The sequence below is a fragment of the Lycorma delicatula genome, chromosome 6 (assembly GCF_047948215.1).
Source record: "Lycorma delicatula isolate Av1 chromosome 6, ASM4794821v1, whole genome shotgun sequence".
Classification (NCBI taxonomy): Eukaryota; Metazoa; Arthropoda; class Insecta; order Hemiptera; family Fulgoridae; genus Lycorma; species Lycorma delicatula.
In genome coordinates, this window is record NC_134460.1 from 113,715,580 (window position 1) to 113,731,700 (window position 16,121).

Genomic DNA, 16,121 nt, shown 5'->3' on the forward strand with positions numbered 1-16,121 from the left:
TTTTGATATGCTTTTCCTAACCAACAATATTGCCCTCAAAGTATTCTTTTAGAGTCACTTGCATTATTATTATGTTAGAAAGACTTAAGAAAAAAAAATCGGTTGAAAGATATGCAATCAATCTATATAAATAAAAATGTAAATATTCGTTTGTTCAAAATCATAAATATCCGAAATTTCTTCAACGATTGCTTTGAAATTTTGATACGACGTTGCAATCGAATACGAGCGTGTTTTTATATACCTACTATTTATATACCTATAAATAGTACCTACTATTTAGTATGTACCTATATACTACCAACTAGGAGGTATGTTTTTACCTGTCACAGGTATGACAAATCACACCTGTGATAGGTAAAAACATGCTTTTTTTTTAATAAAAAGCTATCTTTTGAACGTAAAAGCAAAACACGCTGTACTAAATATTTCACAATTCCATTTTAATGTTTCCGATGTGTGTCCGCTATAGACTAAAAAATTACAGGACCGATTTATGCGCGGGGAGAAAGGGAAAAATCTAAAACGGTATAAGTGAAGAAGAGGGAAATGGAAAGAAGAAAAAAGTGGAGAACGGGGGGAAGAAAAAACGGGAGAAGGAAATGGAAGAGGAAAGGAGAAAACGGAAAAAAGGAAAGGTGCGAAGAGGAAGGGAGGAAGGGAAATAAGAGAAAGAGAAATGGGGGAAGGAAACGGAAAGGGAAAGGGAAAATCAGCGAAAATTGTAATTGTAAATGGGAGAAAGGCAAGGGGATATTATACAAATGAATATGGGAAAAGGGAAACAAGAAATAAGAATGGGGAAAGGGGAAAAGGGAGAAAAGGTAAAACGGAAAGGTTAAATTTTCTGAAGTTCCGTAATGTTCATTTTGTTAATGTTTTCAAACTTTCAATTGTGTTCTTTTAATTTATATATAGTCAAATCTAGCAATAGCGAAACATCTGCTAGCGAAAAAATTATTTATTTTCGATTTTTGGTAAAGGAAGAGAATTTGGGGGCAATTTTTTTCTTAAATGGAAAGATAAGGACGTACATACTGCATATAAAAGCTTAATGTAAAATGGAGTTATGTTTGTAAAATATTGAGAAAATTTACGCCAAAGAGAATTACTTCCCAAGATATCAATTCCAAACGTTTACCAACAAACTGCTTCGATAAACACTAGCTTCTGTAGAAAATTTCATCAAAATCGGTTTATCCAGTTAAAAATTATTAATATTCAAACATTCCAACACACCTAAATACGTAAACACATTACCCCACTATTATGTTTTTTTGGGGTCCCTGGATCATGAAACATTGAAAAACGCAAAAAAAATCCATACCCCTATTTTTCTAATTACTATACAATTCTTATTGCAACATAGCTCTACAGTTTTGATGCCAGGAAAGTAAAAAGAAATGCTGTTAGTTTCACTAGGGTTCTTTTACTTTGAAAAAACCTTGCATTTTGGCAAGTTTATAGTTGAAAAATTTAATTTTCTTAGTATAATGATGGATGTTGTAAGGTTGTCCACAAAAGTACGGATAACTGTACGTTTTATAATTTGTTTCGTCATAAAATACTTCTTAAAATTCCTAAATTCACTGTCACATCAGCATTAATATATTGTATTAATTTATTTTCTTTTTGTTTTTTTTAATTTTATATTAATAAAACACAATTAAAAAATTAATATTACAATATTAAAAAATAAGAAGAAAATTAAAAGTAATGAAGTATAATTATATTTAAGGAAAATATGCCCAAAAAATATTCATCTGAACTGGAATAGATGATGATTATCATTAATAAATTCAAGAACACTTAGACCTTCAAAACAGTTTGGATTATAATATCCATAAATAATTTATTACTGTTATTATGTCAATGATATTTAACATTGATTCGTGTTTCCAATCATATTATTAGTAAAAGTAAATAAATGAACAAGTTAAAATAGCTGATAGCAATAACCTTAGAAAAATAAATTAATGAAAATTACATGTACTATCATTCTGTTGAAAAGTACCGCAAGCTTAATTTTTTACAGTTATTTATTTTGCTGAAACTTATATCGTTAAATGAAACTTATAACACAATAATTTATTATTAAAAGTGATGTGAATAATTTTTTTTTAATTTTAATTTTATTTTTATTGTTTTTCTGATGGAATAAATTATTATTAATTTGATCAAGATTATACTTGAAACATATTGTTATTTCACAACTTTCATAAAATTAAACATAATTTGGAAAGCTGGTTATATAAAATAGGTCATTCAGGGTCATTGCTGATGAACAAGTCATTTTAATGATGAGTTTTCATCTAATTCCAGTTTTTAAACTTGCAATAACGGTTTAAGTTTAGAAAGTAGTCTGGTAACATGGAAATAATGTTATTACTGTATTTATTTTAATTACACTAACTTATTTCAAAATAATTTATTTAAAAGCTAACGTACCTCCATTTTTGTAATTATTTAGATAGAAAAATGATCGTATAAAACAGAAAGAAAACCGCTGGAGAATTCTATCTACGATAAAAGTAAATAACAAACTACTTCAGGGTTATTTTCTTACGAGAGATAGTTTAATTATTATTTAATAAAATAATACGTTATTCAGAAAAAGTAATCGAACAATTTTTGTAAAAGTATTATATTAATTTTTACAGTCAGAAACAAACACGGGCTTACTAGAAAATATACATTTTTTCTTATCTGTTATATGTAAAAAGTTTACTTTTCATAATATATAGTACTGTTTATTAACTGCAATAAAACACATTTTTATTTATTATTCTAATTATTATTATTATTCATTTTAATTTAACATTTGCAATCTATCAGTAATTTATTACTCCATATAACAAAGAATCTATTTTTTGTGACAATGATATCATGAAAATATCTAGACCACTGACTAGAATTGAACTCGAGAACAGTTGAATGAAATGTCAAAATGTGACAAACTAACTGCCCAAAAACCTTTATAAAAGAAGATTAATACGTAGCAAATTTATCGTATGTTGATATAAGAGAAAGAATCTTATGTAAGATCAACTACTCTTTGCAATCAGGTCAGTTTATGCTTTTTTTTTAATTGATGATTTCGCCACATAAACTTAAACCTTGTGCAAGGGAAATGGAAATGGATTTTTTTTTAGCGTATGAAAAATGCCGTACCTGATTGGGATTCAAATTCAGGACCTCTGGATAAAAGGCTGAGACACTTACACTCCCCCACGAAGATCGGCCTTTAAGATGACTTATCTTAAAATTATTTTTTATTGATATACCCCAAATATTTCACATACTGCAGTCTGCCCATTTTATAATATCAATTTATTTTGAAGCCATTTCGAAGTCTGATTATAGGATCCTTAATTCTAATAGGTACGTTTACATTTTTCAGTTTGACATGAGTATCTCATTGAAAGTTTAAAAGAATATTTAAAAAATTATTTAAAAATGGGGTGAGGTTTGTAAAACCTTCCATTGTGAATGAAGCAATTCATAGTCAGTTCATTGGTCTTCTAAACTAGCCGTGACCCACATTGTTGGTGGAAACACTGCATTTTCTAATGTGTATGGAAACAAACAAAATATAAGTATTTAACCGCAGTTAATAACCGGTTAATGACCAGTGTTAGGCTTGGTACGCTACTCGTGTTGGTCTCAACAGGTGCACCCTACAGGAGATAAAAATAGATTAAGAGTACGGTCTCGATACGCATTAGTGAACTCAGTTCAGTAAAGAAAACAACAGAAAAATAGATTATTCCTCAATTTCCCTTGGAATTCTCCACGGTCATGGAATATTTTTTATTCTTGAGGATGACTATGTAGTTGCAGAAATGATTTTTCATAATTATCAGGTCGCCAAAAACTAAATTATGGTTGTATTTTACATACACATCCTAGGAAAATTTAATTTCTGCGACTAAGCAGGCAGGCTTCTGACACTTCCTGCATGACGTTTTTTCAATTTAGCTTACGCTACATTCATGAAATTTTATTCTTAATATATTATCAACGTACATGATCATATTTACTTTCTTGGCATCATAGCTCTAGAGGTATGCTACAAGAAGAAAAAGCACGATAATCAGTTAAAAAATGGGGTATGGGTTTTCTGCATTTATCGACGTTTCATGAACCAAGGACTCCAAAAACCAAAAAAAAGGAGGGTAATGTTCGTAGGAACATGTATGATGAAATTAGCAAAGAGACTCGAGTGTATGGGACAATTTGTTGGTAAATATTTGAGATCAATATCTATCTGTAAAAGGGGTGGGGTAGGTAGTTTTTTGGACTCAAAATTTTTCAAAGATAACCCCACTTTATATTAAGCTAAGTACATGTGAGCATGTATATTTTTCCCCAAAAATCGAAAAAAGTAATTTTTTTATTTGTTGCATACATTTTTAGCCGATGATTTTTCTTATTTCTTCCTAGGCACAATAGTAATGGTGCAAGTGTGCAAGTGACACAGAAAAATACTTTGGGGACAATATTCGGGGGGGGGGGGGAGGAGCCGGTAAAAGTTTAAAAAAGGAACTTTTTAAAACATTTTTGGTTTATTATTGACATGTATCCATTATTTTTTCACTACATAAGAATAAACAGTCAATGCCAAGAAACAATTACGACTTTTTTGTCAGCTTTTTAATATCAAATAGAACCTAATCTGTTTATTACCATGTTTTTTTTTTATTATTATAATGTAATAGCTATTTACAGTGTCATTATTAATATTATACTACATTATTCAAATAGTGAATTATTTATAACTAATTATTAATTATTACAATTATTTAATAATTATGTTAATTTTTGACTGTAATATAATATTTTACAAAAGGGCCATTTCATAGGTCGATTGATCACAGAAAATGAAACGGAGGAATTCGCCACCAGAAGACAAAAAGACAATGCGTCGATAGCACACAATCCCAACATCTAACCAAAAGAAAGCTTGCATGAAAAAATTGAAGATAAAATCAATGATCATCATATTTGTTGATTCTTGGGCAATTTTCCATAAAGAATTTGTACCACAGGGAAAAACGGTAAACTAGACTTTCTCTGTAAAAGTTTTTGAAAATTTGTAGTAAAAATTTGTCCCTGACACCATGACAATGAATGAAGTTTAATCATCCCTCGCTGCGAGAGAGTTTCTGGTCAGAAAATTAATTTCAGGACTTCCACATCAACCCAACAGTTCCGATTTGACATCTTGAGATATTTTTTGTTTCTCACATTGTAAGTTTATCATCTATGTTGGCAAAAAAAATCCAAAAATTGGTGATGGAGGGTTTACACATAAAACACGAAACAATTACAAGTACTGCTTCGAAGAATGGCAAAGGCATTTGAAGTTTTGTGTTCGTTCTAAAGGTACTTACTTTAAAGGGGATAACATTAGTTTGAACATTTCTTACTTTCCAACTAGTGCAATAACAGGACTATAGCTTCAGAAAAGGAAGTATTGTAATCAGCCCAATTTCGACAAATGCGGTTTTCACAGGATGTTGACGTTTTGACACCTAAGGAACCCATGACACAGATGGAAATTTTCCGGATGTAAATGTTCGTATATACGTGTGTGAGTTCGGTGTTTCTTAAATCACCTTATATCTTCAGAACTACTCGACCGATTTTGACCAAAATTGATGCATGGGAAAATACTTCTATGCATGGCAAAATTGATGCCATTAAATTTTGAACTGAAAAGGTCAGAGGTTAGTTTTAAATTAAATGTCACTTAATTAAGGTCGTACTTTTTTAGGCACATTTGTTAACAATTAAAAGATAACAATATTTGCAAAAAAATCTTTCGGAAAATCGCACCCCCACACCAAAAAATGATGTTGTAGTCGTCACAACTCTATGTTGTGACGTTACAGGTGAGCGGTAGAATTAAATAAATGAATAATATTTTAAGTGTAAAAAAATAACTTGGTCTGGCTGGGTTTCAAGAACTCGATCGCCCAGTTGGTTCGGTACCTGGTGGTTAAGCCACGCGGCTACACCAGTCTACCGACCGAACAAGGAACATTTTTTTTATGTAAGTTGTGTAATTTCATTAGTTTAGATATTAACGACCGTCGCCTATAGTACCGCCACATCCGCGCGAATGACATATGGTAAGCGCGCGCGCTTTAGTTAAAATCATTGAATTAAATAAACGAGAAAATATGATATTTAAATCAAATTATAAATATTTTTAATTAAGTTATTTGTGTATGTGTTTGTAAGCCGTGCATAAGAAACAACTGTGTGTCAGCTTTTTCAACAAATATTTATTCTAATGAAATAATTCTCATTAATATCTGGATAGCATCTTTTTTCTATTAATAAACATATATATATGTATTCTTTATAATACGAGGAACTCGTAGGAACTGATATTTTTCAGCCAATAGATTTTCATTAGGTTGTTATTTTGTAACTTTTTTTACTGGTTTAATATCTTGTGATTTCAGTACTCGTTCAAGTTCGAACATAATATCATTAAACACACACACACACACACACATATATATATATATATATATATATATACCTAATTTCACACTCAAAAAAAGCATGAGTTTCTGAAAAAAAAGGAACTTGATTTCGTTACTCAATTCATTTGGGTATGTTTGCCTTTTAATGCAGTAATGTACACTGTCAACTTAAGCATAGAATGAATGAGGAATCCATTATATTTGCTTCTGTATGTTGTAGTCTAAAAGCTAATATTAATTCTGTTATTTATTTTGTTTTAACTAAGCTACTAAATTAATATTTTCTTAATGATAAAATTTAAATACTGACATTTAAATTTTTCGTCTACAAGAAACGTTTTATAGGAAATTTAATCAAACGCAGCTTCATGCACCGGTGATGAGTCATTGAGAATCAAATTTACTCAATCATAATTTTTAATGTAATGAAGTTTCGCAAATAAAAATTAAGACCTATCCTATGTTTAGTTAGGTATATAATAACAACAATAGTACGTAACAAACTAAGTTAGGTTTTTAAATTGGAAATATGTTAGGTGATGTCATTTTCAATCACACTCTTATTTACTTACTTTTCCATTATTTACATTCCTTTTAAAGGTATGATCCTAGTTTGTTCCACTTTTTTCTTAGCGTCAGTGTAAAGGATTAGTAAAACTTTTTACAACTGTTTTCATTTTCTTGTATTACTATTCTAATATAGTTACAAAACATATAATACGTAAGGGTAAATGAAAAATTATCACATTTATTTTTCTTTCTTTACAGATGTCGTACCTCGAGGAAGATTACATACAATACTATGATTATGATTTATCTGAATCAGAAAATGTATACTGGGAAGAATTAGTGCCTGCACTAATTGTTTACGGTTTAACATTTGTACTGGGTATAACAGGTAATTCGCTAATAGTGTTTACAATATGTAGATATCGCAGGATGAAATCGACTACAAATGTATTTTTGTCAAGTCTTGCATCTGCTGATCTTCTACTCATAATTATATGCATTCCGGTTAAGGTAAGTAATAAAAATTTATTTCATATTAATATAAATCGAAAAGAATGTATGTTTTCTGTAAGAAATAGGTTGTATTTATATTGTTGTATATTTATTTAAATAAACAAAGAATCTGAAGAATTTATTACCCGATACTTAAAAGGTTATAAAATTTAAGCATACATCTAGTCCCAGGATTAATAAGGAAACTGGAAACGTAGAGAATTAGATTGTATTTTTCTGTGTAATATTGGTGGATGATTTGTCGAATCAGCCACTTTACTAGTATTTGAATCCTTTCGTAAATAATTGATAGGTCACCACTAGTTCATGCAACTTTTAGCTAATAATTACGTAGTAACTGTTTAAAAAAAATATTTTTTTAAACAGTTCTACTGGGAAAATAATTAGGCAAACATATATATATATATACATTTTTTTTTTTTTTTTACTTAAAAAGGGAAAAATTTGATTCTGCACTGCTAAATTCTTAACTACAAAAAAAATTATTAATTAAGGTTCCTTCAGAAAATATGATAATATCAAGACCATCAAATAAAATAAAAACATAAACAAAATAAGAACGTTCTCCATCACTTTCAAATGTCGTTTATAATTTTATTTTTTAAACTAGCTTACGATCTATTTAATATTTTGACTAACTTTTATCATAAAAACACACGTTAAATTTATTATTTTTTCCACTTAGATAACTTTATTTTATAATAAATGAAAAGTTTCGCAACTACAAAAGAAAGACAATTCGTGAGAAAAATTGTTTGGGAAGTTAGTATGAAATCTGAAAAATATACTTTTTGTAACTTTTTTGTTAGAACAGCGGGTGGGGGATTTAAAACCAGGCATTGTTCTGCTGGAACAGATTCTTATTATTATCTAACATGGCTGAAGTAGTAATACTATAATTTTAAATTAAATATCCGCTTATAGGATTTTTTTTATTTTAGTTCAAAACTTGTCATTCAAAATTATGATCGTACAATAAATAATCCTGACATTTTATAAAGAATTATATCTCTCTTTATGTTTGTTTTTTCACACGATTAGTCTTCAGTTACTTCAAAAATTGTTTCTTTGTTTGTAGTACATCTACATAGATGGTTATTTAGTTTCTTATTCCTATTCGTCTGTAGTCTAATTTATCCTGACGTTACTAAAATAGTTATAATTAGCTATTTGTTAGCTAATTATCGACAAGTAATTTTAAATTTTACAATTTACAATAACCAATTGAATTGTTAGAAGTTTGTAATGATAATAACATTTTTTAAGTTGAAAAAATTAAATTAAACTATTTTTGATAGATATAAAACCATTCTACAGACTATCGTTAGATTGTTATTATGTCCTTTACTGTGTTGTTAGTTTACATTCTAAAAATATTCAATTCAATTTCACAATAATTGACAGGTTAATACAGGACTGAACCAAAGTGTAACTGACGTTAATAGGTAGTTAAATAAATAAATAATATTGAATTATTTCTTTCTGCTTTCAAATTCCTATATTCCTCTTAACCAAACGAATTCTTTAATTAATTATACCTTTTTATCATTAATTTGCTTACGTTCATTTCAAAAAGGTATAATTTAATTCATTCATTGTTTGTTTATTTTTTAACTAATCTTTTTAAACTCGGTAATCGGTGTTATCATGCAATTTACGGAGTCATTTTAATTAATTAATTATATATTTACGCAAAATCATGATATATTTATTTATTTACAGTAATTTGAAAGCATATAGATTAGAAGCCAACTTGTTTTCTTGTCACAAAAAAATTAGTGATACATTATCAATTTTACTGAATAAAACTAGAACGTAGTAAAAATATTGTTACATAAAAAAAAAACTAATAGAATATTAAAATCAGAATAAATTTAACATAATAGAAATGAAGGTTAGTAATAATGGAAGATATGATTTTAGCGATTCATTAAGCTATTCTTATCTGTTTAAAACCAGCAGACACTTAACATCATCATATTGTTTACGTTATAAGTTAAAGGGAAACCTTTCCAAGGATAACCTTGGAATTTTGTTTCATAGGAAGAAATAATGATAACGCCGATCTCCGTGTTGGAGCGATAGCGTTTCGGCTTTTCATCCAGTGTCCGGAGTTCGAATCCCGGTCAGGCATGGAATTTTTCTTACGCTGAAAAATTCAAATTCAATATTCCTACTTATAAGCTTCTGTTGGATAATTAATTCATCAAGTAAAAAAAAAAAGATTTTTAAATGATTGGTTATTGGTTACAAAATTGTTTAAAATTTCACAAAGAAATTTAAGTTGCTCCTCAATATACGAAGGGAATACAAAAACTGGAAATGAATAAAGAAATAAGAATTTGCCTTACTATCAGAAAAAGCTGTATAAAAACATAAGTGATTAGTGCATCCCTCCTTACTGAAAAAAGCTTTCAACCAAAAAGTTACTGTGCTCTTACGAAGGGAAATGAGAGTAGAACAGACGTTAGTACTTTTTACAGTATATAGCTCTAATAAGTTTGTTACATAAACATTGTGTATAATATTGTATATTTTTACAAATTATCAAACCATAATCCAAGTAAGGAAAAAACCTTATATAAATATACATTAGCCTTAACGTTAAACTTCGAGTAAACTTTCAAAAGAATTTCTATAAATCGACTTAATTTATTTACTAAATGGTAAATGCGCTTACAAAATCATATCTAACAGTAAAATACAATTCCCAGATCTTTCACCGTTTATCATTACAGAAACGATTATCATTTAATTAATCTGCATTTTTCATAAAAGTTACATTTAAGTTTAACAAACCAATCAATCTTTTTTTTTTTAAATACGTAATAAGTAGCATTGGCAAAGTAGGAGCTTATTCTCCTTTTATATTATCATCTATCACGAATGAATAAGAAATAATAAAAAAGAAATCATTCTGTTTAGTTGATATTTAAATTACTTAAACTTGATTATGATAACTTATTTTTTGTTGCAGGAGACCCATTAAATAAACTGATCAGTTTATCAATCACAGATTTATATTTAGAATCTCTCTACAATTCATTATCAGAAATGTATATATTACGCTATAAAAGTTAATATAAAACATGTTTATTCTAACAACCAAAAAGCTAGATTGTGGAAAATTTTTCACAATCTAGCTTTTCCGTATCGCCATATAAAAGTAAAAAATTATTTTCTTAAGTTGTTCCTAGAAGTAGTAAGAAATACCCTCACAAAAAACATTGTACTTCACCCAGTGATTGTCAACAATTTGCATTGCATTAAGAATATTGCACTATTTTTTGTTAAAATAATAATTTAATAAATTTTTAACTTAATTATTTCGTTAACTAAAAATTTATAGAAAATTCTCTTTTTTTTGTAAGGTAAAATCATTTACAGAAATTTTATCAGAAATTTATAATTTTGGTATATTTGTTAAAATGATAGTAGAAGCCGTATTTTTCTTACCTCTGCGAGTGGTAACATGTTATAGAAAAGTATTTCTCAACTACCAGCGAATATTTTTTGAGCATACGTTAACTTTGATATTATATAACGGTTCAATATTATTATTATTACTTATTATTTTTAGATGAAAAGAAAGATAAAATACTGAGATCTGAATTTAATAGAACATTAAAATATTTGAATGGCAGAAAGCCACCTGAGATAGACCTACAGAATTACTGCGCAGTGCAGGTGAGGAAGCGATGGATAGATTACACGAACTGGTGTGTAATATTTACGACAAAGCGGAAATTCTGTCGGCCTTCATAGAGTGTTATTGTCATAATACCAAAGAAAGAAAGAGCAGATAAATGTGAAGAATACAGAAAAATTAGCTTAACTAGTCACGCATCAAAGATCTTAACTAGAATTCTGTACTAAAAAACTTTACTTAGATAAGTTTTATGCCCTTATCTAAGGAATAGTAGGAACCTTAAACGAATTTGATACTTTACTTAATAGGAAAGCTATAGCGATATTTTGTTTTTTCGAAAAAGCCCTCCCATTTCCACCCCCATGGTCCGATATTGTCCATTAACAAACTCGACCGAGATTTTGGGTCGTTATATTTTATTTATCATTATAGTTATTACATCGTTATATTATATATCATTATTACTTATCATTATATTTTATTTATAATTCCAGGTTTATCTATTCTAGCTTTAACTGTCTTCATTAAATAAATGCAGTATTACGTTGTGAATATGACAGTACAATCTTAATTATCTACATTTTCGTTTCAAGATTATTCGTTTCATTTTCTTGTTTTTATTCTACTCTGCGTAACTTTGCATTAATATGAGGCTTTTAACAACTGTTTTATCTTCAGAAATATTCTTCCTCCTCTTCTTTATCTGAGTTCTCAATAAACGTACCAGTAACTTCTTTTTCGCGCGGTGTACTCTTTTCCCGATTTACATTCAATGTTTATCCATTTCATGTTTTAATAAAAACAAAAAAAAAAATATTAGTGTAAAAATAATATTAAATACATAAAAAAAACTTATACACGAATTAATTTATTCTGGCTAATTCAATTTACACACGCGCGCATACACACAAATATTCTCTTCTGTCACTCTCTTTCCCTTCTTTCTCTCTCCCTTTATCTTATAAAACATTATTGAAGAATAAAATGCTGTTGTACATTTTTAAATTGTTTTTAAATTAATACTATACATTAAAATGTAAAATATTAATAAACATTTATATCCTAGTAGTAAACATTTTTAATTTGTTAAGTTATGAACTCTGGTTAAAGCTCGCCCACTTTCTTGTTTAGGCCCTTATATTACGTAGAGTAATAATATAAAGTAATAGGTGATACAATAATCATAGTAATGGATGAATGAGTTGCTGTCGTAGAATAAGCTAGTTATGCAGAAAATATATATTAATTATATTTGATTGTGTTTATAAAACAATGTGAATACAGAACTTTCATTAATAATATTTAAATTAATTCTACAATTTTAATAATAATAATAATTACAATAATGATTTGACGTAATAATTTTGTTTTAACGTAATTACATATGTCGTTAAATTTGCATAACATTTTGTACAAGCATTAAATACATAGCTCTCAGCCAGCAAACAGTTAAGATATTGTTGAAGTAGTTTCTCGTTCTGTAAGTGTGGAGTGTCCCCCACTCTCTTACGACAACTCAGCCGTACGGCACCACACGCTGTAAAATACACAGCTAAAGATTGTCCAAACAACATTTTTACCGATGAGTGATTGCTGTACTTCTCGCCGTAAAAATTTGTTCATATTGACTAAATAGCATTTGCTGATAAGTCCTTGTAATAATTTTTGAAACATAAAATTTTAGGTGTAGACAGAAGAAGGGGTACAAAATATCATTTCATCTATAAGTAAATAATTCATTATTGGTTATTTTATGATTGTTTGTATTTCATTTTACTGTACTATAAATAGTCGTTGTCAGTTCTAGCCCCAGGCAGAGTGAACTTGCCACAGCCAATTTTGTTAATAAACAATAATATGTGTATAAGCAGTGATGAATTAATTTAATTTGTTTACATGAAAAAACAAAACATTTTTTTTTTCTTATTTAATACATAAACCTGTTTTTATGGGTGAGATATTTCTTTGGTGTCTCCAGGTGCGCCCTTACCCTACATTTTTATTCTCTAATTTGTTACAAATATTTAAGAATTCTGTATATAGCTTACCAAATCCTTTTACTTTAAGTGAATTTTAGGTTTTAATTGTTCTCCAGGTCTTTTAATAGAACTTTTATTTTATCTTTATGTAATATTAATGTACTAGTTTTCTAAATTGTGTCACCAAAGAAAATTTTTAATGTGTAATAGTTATTTCTCTATAAATAATATAACAGCAGTAACCATCCAAGGCCAATCAGAATTTAAATTTTAAAATTACATGAAATTGGAGTCAAAATTCAGAATATAGCTTTTGATGGAGCTATTGTAACTAGGTTTGAAAAAATTAAGAAATATTTTCCTGACAAACAGTATCTTCAAATCAATGGTATATTAATGGTGTATTATATTGGACCCTCACATGCTAAAATTAATTGGTTTGTCATATATGAGGGTTATTGAATTCAGAAACAAACATTTTGATTTTAATTATATAGAAACGCTTAATGAATTTCAAAAGGAAATAGGACTAAAACTACGTAACAAGTTATCCGACCAGCACTTATTTTATAGAAATCGTAAAACTAAAAGTATCTGAACAGATGCTAAGTTTTAGCATAGCCGAATATTCTAATATTTAAGTTCCAAAAATCATCCCCAATTTCCTGGTTGTAGTGGTACTGTCCAATTTATAAAGGCGATTGACTAACTGTTTGATTACTTAAATAGTATAGATCCTTTAGTGTTTTTAAAGTCCAGCAAAACTATAAATATTAAAAATAGCCAAGGATAAAGAAGTGCTAAAATATTTGAAATGCTGTATTATACTTGTTCAACCTTGAGATAGATGACATATCAATTTTGAGTCATTCCAAAAACTCTTTGCTCTTGGATTTTAATTATTTGAATGTTAATGGCCAAGTTATAGCATTCGACGATTTTTATTATTTTTTAACGTAAAAATGTTTTTAATTTACAAAAGAAACGAAAACAAATCGTGCACAGTTCTGCGAAGAAGACAGACTTTTCGTTAATTTGATTTTAATATTTTTTTTAATATTAATTGTTAACAGCAGATACTGGACATAATGTAACGTAAATATTCCAACCTGCAGTGTCCTAACGAATCACGCTTCTAACTTATCTTGCTCAAAAATGTCTTCGACCTAAAATTGAACGTAACTAAAGAACTGCTCAACCAGTCTTCATCAAATTTTCATATCAGATTAGCAGATAAGACAATATTAAATCACTACTACTACAGGTTAATGAATTGATTTAACAGTTTTGGAGATTTTCGAGCTAAAGAATTTTATACATAAACAATATATACATACAAATGAGAAAACCCCATTTTAAGTGAATGGTATTTTCGTACTTCTCACACCTCGAAGTTCATTTTCACTTTCACTTCCACTATGCGACTGAAAGTAACACCGTACCTTTCTTCGAAAAATAGGAAAAAACCATTACTGCTGTTGTGTCAGTCTACTATTGTATCAATATAGTGTCACGCCAAAAACTTAAAAAAATAATTATATTCAGCAGTGTCTAAAATAAATTAAAATTAAAAGAAATATTTGTGCGATAATAAGGATAAAAAGATCAAATGTTCATCTCTTATTTAATAAACATGTACAGCTTAATTTGTATTCAATTGTTGATCCGTATTATTTTTATTCGTATTCAACCATATTCAATAAATTATATGAAATATTATCTTTTTTCCCTGGTCTCCTGAGTAGGATCGGCATTCAAGCAATACTCAAACCGTGGGGGGCGTATCTCTTTATTACCTCATTTGCCTACCTCAAACCACTTTGGCGGGGTAACCGGGCCCGGCTATGCCGTTTACGGGCTCTACCACAGTAACCGGGACTCGGTCTTGCCTCTTGCTACTTCAAGCCACCAGGGAAGGAAACGAAGTCCGGCTATCCCGTTCCCAGATTTCCCCTAGTAGCCGAGTCTCGATCTTTCTCTTCCTTTTTCTTAATATCTGCTGTTCCCTGCTCCAGTCACGAAACATTATTTCTTTCCTCAGAATTTCCGTGGCCAAACCGTCTATAGCATTCCATTCTCCCACCCCTTGTATCATATAGCTTACAGTTTTTTCGGGTGTTATCCATCCAAGGCATGCTCTCTACTTACATCAGATCCATCTGTCACACTCATAAAATGTATGGTAAGGAAAATCTACCAGGCCACATTATGTACAGTTGGGCATCTCTCGCTTCCCAAATTAATGTAAATATTCATCAAATACTCCATGGCCGGAGAGAAGCTGTCAATATACTCACATAACCATGACCTCTCCTCAGCCACGGGTCTAATCGCAGTATCATTCTTCGTGTCCATGTTCCAGTGTGTAAGTCATCCTAAGACACGAAATATTATCTAAAATTATTAACATATCTAAATCATATAAAGAATTTAAAAAAAAAATAATAATTTTCTATATAAATAACTCATTCTATTATAAATATAATAAATAGGTAAATATATTTTTAATAGTCTACTGAATATTTAAAATACAAGAAAAATAAATTATGGCATAATTATTATATTCCGTAAATGGAAGTCTAGACACAACGCAAAAAGTTCGTAAATATGAGAGAACAATGGATTCTAATGAGGCCTGTATAAGGTATTGTCTGGCTCAATGGAAGAGAATGGGAAAAATTACAAAATACAGTACCAGACCTTGATTATCCTTGAAATACTTAACTAGAAATCCATTTTTCGTATACACCCATTTACCACACACATTTATGTAAAATATGTGTAATAAGTAATAAATATAATATATGAAGTAATACATAAATGCGTGTTATTTGTATAATGTCAGTAAATCAGTCTACATTGTAAATAGCTAATAAAAATCATAGAAATTGTAATAGATATTTATCTTAAATACCGTCATCAATGTTCAAGTTTCCAGCATCCGTAGAATCGTCATTATCTTCGTAATCACTT

At 29.0% G+C, this 16,121-nt stretch overlaps 1 protein-coding gene across 5 annotated transcripts in view; it reads left to right on the forward strand.

The window, feature by feature from the left end:
• The window catches only part of LOC142326132 (QRFP-like peptide receptor), an 807,760-nt gene that overhangs the window by 114,358 nt on the left and 677,281 nt on the right, over positions 1-16,121 (forward strand). For all 5 annotated transcript variants that reach the window (XM_075368335.1, XM_075368334.1, XM_075368332.1 and 2 more), the window contains exon 2: positions 7,266-7,517. In XM_075368335.1, the coding sequence (XP_075224450.1) occupies positions 7,266-7,517 (252 nt within the window). The remainder of the gene's footprint in view (positions 1-7,265; positions 7,518-16,121) is intronic.